The sequence below is a fragment of the Camelus dromedarius genome, chromosome 2, assembly GCF_036321535.1.
Source record: "Camelus dromedarius isolate mCamDro1 chromosome 2, mCamDro1.pat, whole genome shotgun sequence".
Lineage (NCBI taxonomy): Eukaryota > Metazoa > Chordata > Mammalia > Artiodactyla > Camelidae > Camelus > Camelus dromedarius.
Genome location: NC_087437.1, coordinates 5,340,798 through 5,357,498, shown reverse-complemented (window position 1 = coordinate 5,357,498; position 16,701 = coordinate 5,340,798). Strand labels below are relative to the sequence as shown.

The 16,701-nt window shown below is 47.7% G+C and overlaps 1 protein-coding gene across 2 annotated transcripts in view; it reads left to right on the top strand.

Moving 5' to 3' along the window:
* The window catches only part of RFTN1 (raftlin, lipid raft linker 1), a 177,748-nt gene that overhangs the window by 108,251 nt on the left and 52,796 nt on the right, over positions 1–16,701 (top strand). For both annotated transcript variants that reach the window (XM_031469711.2, XM_031469661.2), the window contains exon 5: positions 14,902–15,232. In XM_031469711.2, the coding sequence (XP_031325571.1) occupies positions 14,902–15,232 (331 nt within the window). The remainder of the gene's footprint in view (positions 1–14,901; positions 15,233–16,701) is intronic.

The following is a 16,701-nucleotide window of genomic DNA, read 5'->3' as shown; positions in this document are numbered from 1 at the left end:
TCAAAGGTGCTTTTGTAAAGAAAGCTGCTCCCGAGAGAGAAAGATTGGGATGTGGAGGAATACTGCGAGTAGACACCAGAAGAAATAGACCCGAAGAGATGGGAAACTCTAAAAGAAAATACTGAAGTATATTCCTGGTAGAAATGAAGTTCGTTTTTGATGGAACTCTTTGTCGTTCAGTTGGCTTAGGAACTTTCTTTCAGTGACTTCCTACTTTGAACAAGAGATGCAGTTGCCACTCTGAGTTCTGAGACACTCCCCACGGGGCACTGGAAGAGTCTCTTCACGACGCCAGAAGACACCGATGGAGTTTTCCCTACGCCTCAGACACGGGGTCTCCGTGACTTCTTTTGAGTCTGGCGGTGCCAGGGAATGTGGGCATCACTTTGCATCACCCCTGAATAGTGAACCATCCTCACTGATTCAGGTCCTGCACATGTCACTTGTGATCAGCAAGACCTGAGCCTCCGCTGGCCTGCAGGTTTGCTCAGCCAATTAATAATGTAAGGCACGCGGCAGGGGCAGCGCTACCCCCAGGCGCCCACTCCTTCCAGCAGGTCAGATGCATCCTTGCCGATTCCAAATTGCTCTTACCTCTTCATTAAAGCAGGTCCCTCGGGGCCCAGTCCTTGAAAGTATTTGTGTCAGCCTTGTTGACATTTCTGCCTGTCTGAGAGTACTCCTGACTGCATCCTTGACAAAGGATGACGGATTTTACTTTAAGAAACTGCTGGTGTCTTCTCATGGGTGTGAATTAGTGAGGATTCCTGTGTGTTGAGGATGTCTATTGCTGTGTCGCAAACCACCCCCAAACACAGGGGTTTACAGTAACGACAGTCATGTATTCAGTTCACAGATGGGCGGCATAGGCAGGACTTGGCCAAGGCAGCTCATCTCTGCTCCCATGCGTCAGTGGGGAGGGAGTCCACTTTCAAGATGATGCTGTTGCACTGCTGGCAAGTCATTGCTGGTTACATGCGTCTGCACAGACTGCTTGAGCATCCCCAAAACACATGGCTGGGGTGGGGAAGGTATACTCAACAGTAGAGCGCATGCTTAGCATTCATGAGGTCCTGGGTTCAATCCCCAGTGCCTCCAACCTCCATTAAAATAAAGATAAATGAAAAAACCTAACTACCTCCTCCACAACAAAAAAATTAAACAAACAAACAAACAAACAAACAAAAGCACATAGCTGGTTGTCACAAAAAACAAGGTGGGGGTTTAATGGAAATTTTATGACCAGGCTGCAGAAGTTACATAGTGTCCTTCCTTTTCTCTTTGCTTGTTGGTCAAGGGCCACACTGGTCCAAGGAGATGGAGATAGACTGCTCCTCTTGGCGGAGAAGTGGCAAGGTTCTAGCAGGTCCTGTGGGATGATGGATATCGTTGGAAAACACAGCCTCCCACAGACATGAATTCAGAGATGCTATGTTCATTTGCAGTTCATTCTACTAGGAGAGAACTTTGAGACCATTCAGGGCTAATATGGAATACAGAAATAATAAAAATGAAGGCAAGAAGTGGAAATGAGTTGAATATTGACTAGAAGGGGTTTTGGGGCATTGAAAATAATCATTAAGTGTTAATCTCAACAGTTCTAAATGGAAAATCCCCGCCCTGCCCTGGCCGAAAAAAAAAAAAAAAACCCACCGTATTTGTTACTCAAAGAGATCACATATCTTTATGAGATCTGAAACTCTCAAATCATTTTCATCTTCTCGAAAAACCATCCCAGGGTTCTCCAGGGTATTTACAAAAAGAACAGTAAAACATTCATTTCTTTAGCACATTGTAATGAAAACCATCCCCAAGTACTTAGTTTTAACTGCTCTGTTTACTATGGGGTTTCAAATGCCATTGGGTCTGTGTTATATTTTTGTTGGTCTGGAGTCATGGGGATAGAAAAGTTTTTGGTTTTTTTTTTTTAAACCAAGGGTTAAAACTAGGACAGCATCCGTCCAACCACACCATCTCCACATTTTGTAAAAGTGCCTTTCGCTTGTGCTTTGGAAGCCTATGTAAATCAGGGAGCGAAGGGGGAAAAAAAGTCACACATCCTGGATGTTAAAGGAACGTGGTGTGAAGGGGAACATCTGCTCTCGGTTAAACTTTAAACTCAGGTTCTTTCGCCTCCATCACTGAGGCGTGCTGAGGTGCTGAGATTTGAGTTCCACGAAGACTCTCAAACTGATTTTCCAGAACATTCCCAGGAGTCTTAATGAGCCCTCAAGGTTCTGTGCCCCAAGCTTGTAATTCCAGGGTCACTGGTGTTTCCGAAGATAAAATTAGGGTTGTCAGACCTCAGCAGTTTCAAGATTCTAGATTCTGGCTAATTCTTTTTCTGTTTTCTTTTATTTTTTCCCCCTTCCCTTCCCTTTTCAAAATGCACTGTCTTGTCTTAGGCAGAGGCTTCTGAAAGAAGGCCCAGTGGAATGCCCAGTCATGAGGCCTTTTTTTACCTTGATGAGAAGTGCTGATAGGAGCAAGTTGTTGGTCTGTGCGTATTTGCCTTCTCCTGAGGGGAAGATGACCTGGTTTGCTAAGGTGAACTGGAAACTCAGGGGCCGCAAGTAACTTTAATACTGCTTTCTGGAGATATATCCCCACCCCTGCCCCCACCACCAGCTGCAGCCCTTTAATTTCTCCAGGCCTCAGTTTTCTTCACTGTTACAATGATACACGGAGCAAACGATGTCCACATTTTCACAATCTCAAATGAATGTATTTGTAAAACATAATTGGCCCCAGATGGATAATTTCCGAAATTGTAGACTCATAGACGTTTCCACTTAGAAGCAACCTCAGATTCTGCAGATTTAATCTCTTGCCTGTTCATTCCTTTCATAAACATTTATTGAGTATTTACTGGGGACCAAGACCTGTTCCAGATGCTGGGCCAAAATAGACAAGGCTCCTGCTCTCACGGAGCTCTCGTTCAACTGGGAAAGACAGACAATATGTTAATTTAAAATGTGGAAATAAGTGACACGATGTGGATTAAACAAAGAGGTATGCTGGAGAGTGACCATTTTTTAGACTGGGATTTCAAGGAAGGCCGTCCTGGGAAGAGGAGACCCTGGTGACAAGGAGGAAGCAGTCAGGGGGAGGTGGAGGGGAACAGCATCCCAGACAGGGAGCCCCAAGTGCTGGGGCCCCGATGGAAATGAACTGTGCATGTAAAATAACGAAGGTGGAGGAAGCGGCAGCCTGGGGCGGTCCCCGGGGGTGAGGACGGGAGCGCCAGCTAGAGGTGGGCAGAGGGACTGCAGGGCAGCCGAGCGTCCACTGGTTGGTTGTCTGGATGGAAGACCTTGAGCCTTCTTGTTGTGACCTTGAGTGGATCAGAGGAATTTACCCTTGTGGGAGGGGTCCACTAGAGAAAGACGAGGATGTAAGAGCAGGAAGGTGGTAAAAGAAGCGAGTCACATGCTGGGCAGGGAAGGGTGAGAGTGAGCTGTCATCTGTGTGTTTTGTATTTTTTCAAGGCCGCTTTCTGGGTCCTCTCTGCTGGTTGTATGTGACTCGGTGACCCCATGTCTCAGTTTGCTTGGACAGTTCTAGCTTATTCCTGTTGTTACAGCATAATTGTTAATAGTTTCACCTTTTACTTTCAAAAGTGTCAAACTGTTCAAAAGTTTGGACGATAGGTTACCGGTTGTTTAATGCATCAGAGCCTCGTGGTCTTGCCCTTTAGTCCCAGGTGGCTGTCTCTACTTTTAATCTCCCATCTACCTCTCCATCCTTTCCCGTGGCAAGGGTGAGCTCTTCTGACCTCTCCCATGAGCCCTGTGGTGCCTCCCAGGCCCCCAACCACTCTCTCTGCCTCCTAACTGCTTGCTTCAGTTACTCTCCCCCCCCCCCAATACCACATCCTGTGGAAAGATTACATTTTCCTTGGGAAAAGCCTGAATATATCACTGCTGCCAGAAACCATCATGGCATGTCATTGCCTGCAGAATAAAAGTCCAGACTGGAGATTTCAACATTCTTTAAGACTCACCCCTAGTGTTTCACAGTATAGCTTAGAATATAGGACATACTACAGAGAATGCACGCTGAGCAGTGTAATAGGTAGGAATATGGACTCTGGAACCAGACTGCTGAGGTTTAAATCCTACCTACCATTTGCTGGCTGTGTGCCCTGGGGCAGGCTGTGCAACCTCTCTGGGTTTCAGTTTTCTGATCTGTAACTTGGGGATAAAAGAGAACACCTACTGTTATCATTACATAAGGATGAAATGAGTTAATCCATGTGAAGCTCTTAGACAGAGTTTGGCACATGGTGAACTCAGTAAGCAGAAGCTACTGTTTTGATGGATTTTGGATGTAGAATATTTGTCCTTCTCTGCGTAACTTAGGACACCATCTTACCTCTTTGCCTTTGCTAGTCTTGTTCGTGCAGGGTGCTTTCCCCCAAACCACGTCTGTGTGCAGATTCCACCTGTGGGTTAGGTTTTTTTTTGCCAGTGTGGTTTTCAGCTGCTATGAAACCAACCAACCGTGAAATCTGGTGCCCATCCTTTGACTTACCCATGGGTCTCTGACAAAAATTTAATGCCTTTAAGGCTTTGCTCACATAAAGTTTTGAGACTTGATTTCTCCATTGCCTTTGTGGGTGTGCACAGGCGTTAGTGGAAGCTGGGGGCGGGGGGGGGGGCAGCCTTGCAGCCTTGGTGGGAGATACAGGTCCTGCTGCTGGTTCTTGTCCCTCAGTGCTCCTGCCTGGATGATGCCAAGGTCTTTGCTTTTGCTCCAGGATCCTGCTCTGAGCACATCCATGCTAAGTTCTGCCAATGGGCAGATGTTGAGGGAGACAGGGCATTTGCAGGATCCATGCAGATCTGCCAGAAGTGACATCCCGTCTATCTGTCCCAGCCCGTCCTGCCCCTCCTGATCCGGTGCATCTGCTGTGGCAGACTGCTCGGTGAAGGGCAGTGGGTGGGGCTGGACCTTGACTCCAGAAAGGATGCTTCAGAAACAGTCTTCAGGTATACCTCAGTAATGCTGAGAAAAGGGATCCTGAGCAGACCTGATGGAGGTAAGAGCTAAGAGGAGGTGTGCAGTGAAGCTCCCATCCCTCAAAGGTCTTCAGCTAGTTCCCAACGCCCCGTGAAAACCAGCCCACCAGAAGATCCCAACCTGATGTCAAAAATCTAAATCAAGGATGAAAAAGGGAAGTGAACAAGGAAAGGCAAAGCCACCCTAATGCTGACCAGAGCTGATTGGCCCAGAAGCAGACACCTGACCTCAGCTGAGCCAATCAGAGCCCTTCCCTGAGATCTGTCACTTGTGTGTAGCCCGGAGTTTTAGACATTCTTTCTCCGGTGGCTAAGCTATGAGCAGAAAGACTCAGAAACTGGCAATGGCCATATTTTCTCCCACATGGAGAAAACTAGTACTAGATGAGAAGAAAGAGGCTGAAAAATAGAGTAAGGAGAAAACTTGGAGCAAGTTTTCTGGCAGTGCTGGAGGTGCTGGTTGCAGGTGTTCCTGAGGTCCTGCTCTGGCCCTTCCCGCTGGCCGCTTGCTCTCTGAGACACCATCGGGTTGTTCTTCACAGACAGGCCTTTCCTTGTCCACCTCCCTTCTGTGTCTTTGATTGAGACTTCTGACATCCAGTTGGGATCTGCTGGTGGGCATTAGAAACTAGCTGAAGATCTTGGAGGGACGGGAGCTTCACAGCACACCCACTCTTGGTTCTACTTATTTCTCAAGAACTCCATTTTCAGTGAAGAGTGAAGTTACAGGCACAATCTAAGTAGAAGAACCGAGACCATGAACACAGATAAGGCCGGCCGAGAAAACTCCTGTTGTCAGAAATGCCTGCCCCAAACAGAGCCACCAGAGGATGGAGTTGTTTTCTTCTCCTTCCCCAACCCTCTACTCCATCTCTTCCTTTTGTTTTTAAGGGAGTTTGCAGTTTTCCAAGTTCTTTCATCGTTTCCCACCAAACCACTCCTAATAGCAGGAGAGAATAAAAGAGGACCTCTTGCCCCCAACCGCAGCCCTGCCGGAGGCTTCAGGGCAAGCAGTGTTCCCTCAAGCTGAGTGTAGGCAGTTTGAGAAGGATGGAGCACGTGGACTCTTGAGGGTCTCTGGGTTGCCCCTTGAGTTAGACCAATGCGTACTAAATCCAAGAGGTCAGGGATGGCCTGTTTGCTTCCCCATCACCTGGTGCCCAGCACATTGTAGGTATTGAGTAAGTACTTAGGGAAGGAATGAATGGATATCATTATCCCCATTTATATTTATCTGAGACTCAGATAAATCAACTGAGTTGACCAGTAACATAACTAGTGAGTGGCAGGGCTGGGTCCCAAGCTTTAGGCCTCAGATTCCTCGTCAAGGGCTGATTCTAAGAGCTCTCAGTCATTAAAAGAGAAAACCATGATGCCAGGAAGTCTGCGTGATCCCTCCTTGTGGTCTCGGGAGCTAGACACCCGGCAGTGCTTGGTAACACTTTCAGTTCCTGAAGCTCAGTGTTAATACGTCAGAACTAAAGGCAGCTCAGACTGGAGCTAAAAACCCGTGCTGTTTTTGAACCTCCTTTTTCAGAAAGCTGTACCAGAGTCGAGGTGGCAGAGGATGAGAAGGGTTGCGGGGTTGTGTGTGTGTGATAAATTATTCATCGTGAAGACTCACGTGTAACCGTGCCACACAGAAGAGCACTTCGGTGCCTGTTCTTGCTACACAGCACGTGCCTCTGTTTGTAGGTTCCCTTTGTATGTTGTGGGTCCTCCCCAAAGTCTTTAAAATGGCAGCTGTCGTGGTGGCTCATGAGTTGTGAGGGAGGGTCAGAGTGGACGGTGGTTTTGGTTTAGGGTCCATTTGGGATGCGTGTATGTGAATCTTAGCTTTTACCCTATATTATATGCCTCTCCAGTTGTCGAAAGCTCTGTTTCTTTTGCTCGGTTTTATCTGGCTTATTACGCTAGCACTGTCCAGGAGAGCTTCCTGGGGTGATGGAAATGTTCTGTGCTTGCGCGGTCCGGTGCCGGCGTCACCAGCCACAGTAGCTGTTGAACACTTGAAATGTGGCTGGTGTGACTGAGGAATTGACTTTTTCATTTTATTTTATTTGAATTAGTGGAAATAGTCACCCTTGGCTGGCGGCTACCATATTGGATAGCACAGCTCTGTGTTTTCAAGAAGTCCGTAGATGTCTGAGTCCCAGCATTAAATTAGTGCATTAGTTATAGGGATTCCAATTAGTTCATCCTAAAGTTAGAAACTGCCTATAACGTAACAGAAATTAAGTCTACCCATTACAGATTTAATGCCTTCAACTTAAAACATGGCGGGGACATTTCTGCCACCTGGGCAACAGTGGCAGCTGTCAGCCTTCTTGCTACGCTTCAACCTCTCCCCTGGGACCTTGAGTCAACACGAGGCTGAGTCCGAGTGACCTTGCTCATGTTTGGGGCACATTTCTCTCCCTGCCTGTTGGGAACGCTTAGCCATCTCTCCATTTCACATCCGGTCCAGTTTAAATTTGGAGACCTCCGTCAGCCTGCCCCCTGCCCTGAGCTGTCTTTCCCTTACTCTCTTTACCTGCTTTCTTCCTGTGTGAGAGCTCTCCAGAGCCACAGCCAAGACGATTGTCCAGCTATCTGTCTGTGTATCTGTATATCTGCATATCGAGAGATTAGGATTTGGGTTGATTTATTTTAAGAAATTGGCTCATGTGATTGTGGGAGCTGACCAGTCCAAAATCTGCAGGACCATTTGGCAGGTTAGAGGCTAGAGGTTGCAATCTTTTTTTATTATTATTTATTTTATTAATTTGCGGGGGGATGTAATTAGGTTTATTCATCTGTTTATTTAATGGAGGTACTGGGGCTTGAACCCAGGACCTCATGCATACTAGGCATCTACCACTGAGCTATACCCTCCCCCTGCTGTTGCAATCTTGAGTCTGAAGATTGAAAACTCAGGCAGATTGTCTGTGTTGTTGTCTGGAAGCAGAATTCCTTCTTCTTTGGAAAACCTCACTCTTCCTTCTTCTTTGGAAAACCTCACTCTTTAGTGGGTGGCAAGGCCCACCTACATCATAAAGGATAATCTGCTTTGCTTAAAGTTAATGAATTGTAGGGGGAGGGTATCGCTCAAGTGGTAGAATGCATGCTTCGCGTGCACGAGGTCCTGGGTTCAGTCCCCAGCACCTCCTCTAAAAATAAATAAAACCTAATTACTCCCTCCTACCAAAATAAAATAATTAAATAATACAATGCTAAATATTTTTTAAAAATGAAGTCAATGGATTGTAGGTGTTAATCACATCTAAAACTACCTTTGCAGCTCTTTACAGCAGTATCTAGACTGGTGTTGACAACTAGTCACCATAGTTTAGCCAGGTTGACACAAAATTAACTGTGACACCTTCTTCATTAGACTCAGACAAAGTGGCCCTAGACTGTCTCTGACCCCTCACCTGGGCCACCTGGTATGGCCCGTGGGTACGCCAATTTCTATTCACCTGTCAGCTGGAGCCTTCTCTGCTCCTTTCCCTGTATGACAGATAGCCTTCATTTTTCCCAAGTCCAGCCCATGTCCCATTTCTCCCTAACTGGTTTTCCCCTAATTGATGTTTCTTCTCTGAAACACCGAGACGTGTACAAGACAGGACACAGGACATATTTGCATTCATCATTAGCAGTGTGAAATTCATTTTGAAAGGAGAGTTACAGACAGGATGTCCTAGATTTTCTGGGACTATCCCAGTGTCATGTTGTTATTTTTAATAAAAATGATTCTTGAAATACATAACCAAAGAGGATATCATTTTTCCATTGAGACTTTTTTATTGAAGTCAGCTATTTAAAAAAGTAAAAAAGAAATCTTTTTCACATCATGATCCCTGGTTGGAGGTTGGGAAAACATAGTTAACTGTCCAATTTGTTCTCACTCATTATAAGAGCAGTTAAGTGAAGTCTGGGGTCAGTCGAAAATGATCTTATTTAATTTTTGGTGCCCAAACCAGCAGTTACTACTCTTTTAAGTGTTGGGGGTGGGGTGGTTCTTCAATGCAGCATAAATGAAAAAGACGTGGATGAGGGGGTATTTCAGTTTAATCTAGTATCCGACTGGGCGTCGGGGCACAGGTTGGATTGTATGCTATGGAACTATAGTGTCTTGAAGGAGCGCCAGTTTTCATTAAGATGTGCAGAGTCAGATCAGGGCTTTGCTGTGATCTAACTGCAGTTGTGAGAGCAATGCTATGGGCATGTGAGTGACAGTCTGTCGGCAGTGCCTTAACCAAGGTGGCCTGGGCATTCAGGATGTGATGTTCCATGTGGATTTGATTCTGTGCTCCTGAGGACCTGGTGTAGCTTGAAGGAAGGGTGGTGTCCAGCAGCAGACGATGAGCCCTGAAAGTCAAGTGATCTTAGGCATCTGGAATGGGAGAGAGGTCAATCTGGCCTGATGTGGAGAGTGGAGACACAGGGTTACAGCAAGCGGAGAGCTCGGGGAGACTCCGTGGCTCCGGCTGAAGGGAGAGGGTCCACCATAGACACATCAGCTGTAATCACTGGCCATGCAGGTCTGAACCCCAGAGGGAAGTCAGGGCTAGGGAATCTAAGCTTGGGAATAATTAACATCTGACTGGTGGCTAAATCCAGGTGAGTAGAGGTTACCAAGGGGAGTGTAGGGTGAGGAGAGCCGGTGGCCAGCAGTGAGCCCTGATGAGCACTGTCCAGGGCCCGCCTTTATCATGAGCGTGAGGCTTGCTTAAGGAAGGTTGTGAATCAGCGAATGAATCAATGCTTGAAGAGGAAACAAACAAAGTTCAGTTTGACAAACATAGTCAAGGGACGTTACGAAAAAGAGAAAAGAAAGTTCCCTGCCAGGACGAGGCAGAAAACCAGAAGTCCCAAGGCCCCAAGAGTCCAACCAAATATTGATCTTTATGAAATCTAAATGCAGGTCTTCTGGTTAAAAAAAGACTACTCCCCCTTTCTGGTAAACAGTGTGGCAGCCTGTTCCCAAGCCTTTGAAAGCTAATAGCCCTTGACCCACTCATTCCACTTCCAGGAATCCCCCCCCGAGAAAAGTAAACAGCCCAGCCTCATTTCTGGGCACTCCTGGCTTCCCATGTCAAGTTCCAGAAATGTTTCTAGAAATTTCTTCAATACTCAGGCTCTTCCACACCCCCAAGCCTTTGCCCATGATGACTGTTCCGTCTCTTTTCTTTCACCCTCCTGGTGAACTCCTCTTCATCCTTCAAAGCCTCCTGCAGATTTAGTCCCCGCATAGGTTTTATTTAGTGTTGTGTTTTGGGGAGCGGGGGGGATTTGAATTTGGAAGTTATAGGTGAGGCATGTGTACCCCAGTGCTGCCACGCCTCGCCTCTTCCGATTGTAAGACACCATCTCGTTTGTCACCTCCCACATCTTCCATGAGGAACTTTCCTCAGCGTCCCCTTCAGGTGGAAATAATCGCTTCCATCACCATCATTTCTATACCTTTCTATCTGTTACTGCGTTTATCACCCTTCATGAGACATTGCAGGAACATTAACTTTTTTCCGTTATAAAAGCAAGAGACATGTTTATTAGATACATTTTGAAAAATTACATGCTCATGGAAATACTGTCTCGGTGTCATAATACTGTGTGTAAAAAGTTTGGAATCTTGATTTTTTTTTTGTATAACATGATAATATAAGTATTATTGTGCCATGTTAGTGTAATGATTTTAAGTCTATTTACAGTAATCGGCTGACTTTTTTGAGAGTTAGGACTCCTATTTCGTATCCCCAGCACCTAGGTGTGATGTTGGTCTGGGCCAGTGTAGGGACTTAATAAATGTTTGTTGAATTCTACAGTTGAAAAATGAATTGATCTCCATCCTTACCTGCTAGGAACTCTTTCTGGGAGAGGGGACATGTGTACCCTCTCATTATTTTATGCATTCATTCAGTCATTCGTTCCACAGATCTTTACTGAGCACATGCTTTATGTGGGACGTCATTCTAGCACTGGGGACCCAGCAATGCACAGAACCCCTGCCCTCGTGGAAAGCATCTTCTAGAGCCGTGATTCCCAAACTTTACAGTACACTCGAGTTACCTGGAGGGCTTGCTCAAACACAGATCGCTGGGCTCTGCCCCCAGAGTTCCCGATTCAGTTTCCCATTCAGAGGGGCTTGAGAATTTGCATTTCTAGCAAGTCCCCAGGCTGAGGCTGCTGATATGAGCACCCGTGTTGAGAAACCCTGACATAGAGGATAAGTTTGTAGTCTAGCAGGGCAAAGGAATGTGGTCGTCCAGTTTGTCGTGGGAGGACACAGGTCTGGTTTATGTCAAAGCCTCTCTGATTCTTCAGGCCCCCGTGAGGAGGGAGGGTTCTGGGGTGCTACCCCCAGTGCAGGGTCCTCGACTCTTCACTTTGGATGAGCCCCAGCAGTCTCTGCAGAGTCACTGAAGTCCAGGACCGATGAGGAGGCAGGTGGAGCAGTAATGATGGCCACGGTTGCTTCTCTGTGCCTGTCCCACGACACCCTCGCCATGTGTAACGTCTCGTCTCCAGAGCAGCTGCAGGGGAGGTGTGATTTCCCCCCATTTAATAGATGAGAAAACTGAGGCCAGAAAGCTCAGGTCCCATACCCCAGTTCCCTAAGCCAGCGAGTCAGACATCTGGGGCTTCAAATGCCGCCTTTCTGCATCCAAACGCCGTGACTCAAATTGAGACCGACCTGTGGTTGAGCCCTCAGTGGTGCCGACTGGCAGAAATTCTTCAGCATCCCTCGGGGCTTCCTCTGCAGGGAGACGCTGGTAGCGGGGCTGGGCCTCAGCCTACGTGCTTCTCCGGTGTAGCAGCAGATGGAGACTCTCAGACTGGAGGTTCATGAGGGACAAAGCCACACTGGGGTGGGGGGGCCTCTTGAGAGCTATAATAGCAGGTGCCGTTTGTGGGGAAAGAGCTGAGTGTCCTGCCTGGACGAGCTCCATCTGGAAGTGATCCGTATTATTTTCTCAAAGGTAAAAGTTCGTGGAAGTTTAGTTTTAATTTATTTTACCTGCTAGTTCAGGGCGTTGAAAATACACATAACGTGTTCAAAACGACAGGAAAAGCCGGTCCTCCCAAACCCTTGTGAAGAACCATATGCCAGCAGCATCGTTTCACAAACAGTTAAGACTAGAAAAAAGCCATCTCACCGCTGCAGTGGGAACTTGGGGAAGGGGCCACTCAGGTGGTCCAGGGCCCAGGCTCTGACACAGTCTGGAATGCCGCCGTCTGTTGTGGTTGTCCACGTCTGTCAGATTACCTGGATTATTTCATCGTAGCTCCGCAGAGCAGGGCCTTCAAAGGTCTGTGCTCTACTCTGACGTTCACAGCAGCACTATTTACAGTAACCAAGCCATGCAAGCCACCTAAATGTCCACCATCAGAGGACTGGATAAAGAAGCTGTGGTATATTTCTACAATGGAATACTACTCAGCCATAAAAAATGAATTGATACCATTTGCAGCAACATGGATGGACCTAGAGATTATCATACTAAGTTAAGTGAAGTAAGTTAGGAAAAGACAAATATCACATGATACCACTTATATGTGGACTCTTAAAAAAAAGATACAAGTGAACTTATTTACAAAATAGACTCATAGGCATAGAAAACAAGTTTATGTTTTCAAAGGGGAAAGGGTAGGGGGAGGAATAAATCAGGTGTATGGGATTAATATACACACACCACTAAACATAAAATAAACAACAAGGAATTACTGTACAGCACAGGGAACTATATTTGCTATCTCGTAATAACCTGTCATGGAAAAGAATCGGAAGCTGTACACCTGACACTAACACAATATTGTAAACCACCTAGAGTTTAATAAGTAAAATTTTTAAAAACTGGAAAATAGAATTGAAGGGGAGGGATGTTTGTTTAAAATGAGACTTGGAAATTCTGAAAAACAAAGATCTGTGCCTTATCAAAATGTCTCCACCTTCTATCAAGAGTTAAGAATATAAAACAGGGTAAGAAAAATGTCTCTTCATTTTCTGTAAGACTAAGGAAGAAAATTTGCTGTGTATCTCAGCCAGCGTCATACAGCACTTTCTCTGTTTCTTACTGGCATATTATGCTTCTATCATATTGACCAGGAGTCTTTCCTCGTTTCGTGGGAGGACTGTGAAATCCATCGCATTTCTCTTTTCCTTTGTGCTGCCAGGGAGCTCGGAGCTGTACCTTGTCAGCTGTCCCTTAACCTAAGGCTCTTTGGGGTAATTATCTCCCCACTCTTTTCTTTTAAAACTTTTGATACCTATGTCTTCTTTTTAGAAGCTTTCCAAAGCAATTTCTAATATTAGGTAGATATCACAGATTCGTGGGTAAAAAATGAATTTTGAGGATGAAAAGGATGACTTTAAGTTTTTCTTTTTAACTTCTGAAATGTGAATTGAGCCAGCCATGGGCATGCATATGGGCACAGACATACCCAAGAACATGTATGTGCTTGATGCTTGGACAAGTGTCCACTTGGTCTTGAACTTAAGAGAGAATGAGCTTGGACCCGAGGCAGGCCTGGCTTTGAACCCTGGCTGCCCACAGCTTGCTTTATGACTTTAATGTCTCTGGGTCTCAGTGTCCTCATCTGAGATGAAGATAATGATACCATGCAGGGTCATTAAAGGATTTAGTAAAACAGTTTCTATAAAATGCACAGTGCAGGGCTCGGTGCATAGTAGGTCTGCAGCAGATGGTAGTTACTACTATTGTTATCATTATGTCTGGCACAGGCTAGACTTTATAGAAAGGCTGGGCTGTATATTCTTAACTGCTCCAGGTCATTTTCTAGAATGGCCCGTGTTGAACTGAAATGACCTTCTGCCTTAAGTTAGGGTGGACTATCCGGGGAGGGCTGCCAAGGCTGGCTTCTCCTTTAGAGAGTAGCTCTGTGCTAGAATTTTGTACTAATTCTCAATGCCAGGGGCCCATCACTGCGGAAGCCTTAGGATTTTCTGAGGTCATCCACTTGGGGGTTGGTGACTAACACTCACACAGCTCTGAGGCCGCCACCTCCTGATTATTATTGGTAAAGGGACTTGAGCATCCTTGCCCAGAAAGTCCCCTGAAACCTATCTCCTAGTTTTGGCCGGCTCTTGCTTGATTTTATTTGGCTGTTACCTTCCATTTTTCTCTCACTTCTGACTGTTAGCCAGTTGCCTGGGGTGTTTTTTAGGGAGGGGAGAGTTAACGTGGCACAGTACTCCGTGTGGCCGTTTGGCCCCCATCTGGAGGCTCGCGTGAGCAGGGGCCACCTGTTACCTGGACGGGGTACAGGGAGTGTGGCCGAGCGATGCCGATGGGCTGGGCGTGGTTTCTGGACGCCTTCGGCTTCCCTGTAGACTACTGTCATTGGATGTCCCCTCTCGCTGGGATATTCCCGCCAGCTTTTGCGCAGGGGTGATCCTCCCCACCCCTGCCCTTCTCTGCCAAAACTATTGTTTAAAAGAGGAAGCTCTTTGGGTCATAAAATGTCCCCTGGTGGTTAGTATCTGGTTATATAGACCTGTTGTGTTAGATGGTAGCCTGATTAGCAGGAAGTAGGTGATTCATCAGAAAAAAAGAAAAAATAAACCCTTACCAAAATGAACTTCCTCTTTCAGCCTCTTTGTTCCAGCTCATCCTTTTAGAACCTTTTTGTAGCCTCTTAGAAAAAAAATTACTCATCGGGACTAATGCAGTGTTTCAAAGGGAGGTCATCCCAGCCCTTCACAGCCAAAGGTTTTATTTTTCCGTAGTTTCAGAAAAGCCAGCCCCACGCTGTCTGTTCCCAGTGGGGCCGGGGCTGGGGTGTGGGTGCTGCCTTGAGGCGTTTCAGGTGTGGCAGGCCTCCCGCCTTTGTTAGGACGTCCCCTTCACCCGGTCCTTCCATTCTGTTTGCCCCACAGGTCCAGGAGGCTGCGAGTCGGGGCCTGAAATTCGTGGGGGTCATACCTCAGCACCGCGGCCCGGGGACCTCAGCAGGCAGCGGCCCCCAGACGGACGCCAGGGATGCGACAAAGGAGCCTGGCAGGTGTGGGGATGAGGAGAGCCTGGGGGCTGCGGACGGGAGCCCAGAGCCTGGCCAGGGCCCGGGAGAGGAGACACCCGCCGCCCAGCAGCCCCACTCAGCTTCAGGAGAGGGTGACGGCGCGGAATCTCCACTGCGCGGGGTGAGCGAGACCCCAGATGGACCGGATGGTGACCCGTCAGAAGCGCACGGAGAACCACTCTCAGGAAGTAAGTATGTCCTCGTGAGGACTCTGACCCACTTACAGAGGCTGCTAGCTTTTCAGGAATCCCCCTGGCATCTTAGGAAAAAGGAGTGGAATTATCTAGAGACGGCAGTCCATCAGACAGGAGAAACTGTCAAGCAGTGTCCCGGACCTCCTGACTGTTGCCTTCCTGAAGCTGTGACTTCCGGGGAGCAGGACCACGTGACACTGACCTGCAGCCGCTCCAAAGTGTCACGTGTGAAGTGGATTCTAGGTGGAGAGGTGTTTTACCCCCTGTCCTTGCGCTGCCCCGGAATTACCCTGCTCTAACACAGGAAGTCTCAACACGCTGGCCACCGGTGCAGAAAGTACTCTCCGCTTCAGGGCCGCTTGTTTTGATTATCTGCCTCAGGAAGGAAACCAAGACAGTCAGCTGAGGACAAGCTGTGCAGGAAGCTGGTGGTGCAGCTCACTCAGCTGTAAACCACCAGATTTCAGGGAGTTGATATAGCTGGCGGATGAGCACTGTGGAGGGGACACAGCCAAGGAGCCGCCACCAACAGGTGGACCCTCTTAATCACATGGTCGCGCCGGCCATTGGAGCCTGTGCTGCAGGTTGGGGATGAGAAGTCAACACAACGAGGATGCTAGCTGATGTTTATTTTTTCTTTTATTTAAAAAAAATTTTTTTAATGGAGGCACTGGGCGTTGAACCCAGGACCTTGTGCACGCTAAGCACGCGCCCCACCACTGAGCTGTCACCCTCCCCCTCTGCCAGCGGTTATTCCTGCTTGCCCTGAACCAGGCCCCGTGCCGGGAAGCGTTTTGCACGGTGGTCCCTGCCTCCTGCCTGTGATGCGGGTGAGCTCTTGTATCATCGCAGGAGGCCCATTTCTCCGTAGGCCTTTCTGGGTCATCTCCCTGGTTAATGTTATGATTTATTGACTAATTCTTGAAGTCAGCCTCTTATAAATGCCGAGGGACCATTGATGCCTGGGGAACAGAAAAGAGGGCGAAGTAGTTTCTCTTGTGATGTCAGTTCTTCCTGAAAAGAAAGCTGTGGGGCGGTTAGTTCTGGGGCTGGTTGGCAGGTTGACCCTGGCGGGGAGATCGGAGCAGCCTCAGTTCTGGGAGAGACTTAGGTCCGCCTCATCGAGGCCTTGATCCTTCTTAAGTATGTGTGACGTGGATGGCCGTGCGGGACTCTTCACACAGTGAGGGGTGGACTCGGCTCCCGTAGAGTAGCTGAGAGCACACTGGGACCCTGTGGGCGCCTCCCAAGGAGCGTCCCGGTCTTATTTCAGAGCCTCCGTGTCACACTGCCGTTGGGCTGAATCCTGAGAAGCAGGACGGGCCTCCTTGGAGCCCGGCTCTCCCATCCAGGGTTGTGGGAGGGTCGGGGTCGGGGCAGGAGTCATGGAGAGGCAGGTGCGCGAGAAAGTCACCTTGCACGCGCTCATAGAGTTAGACTGTATCTCGTAGTTGGAGCACTCA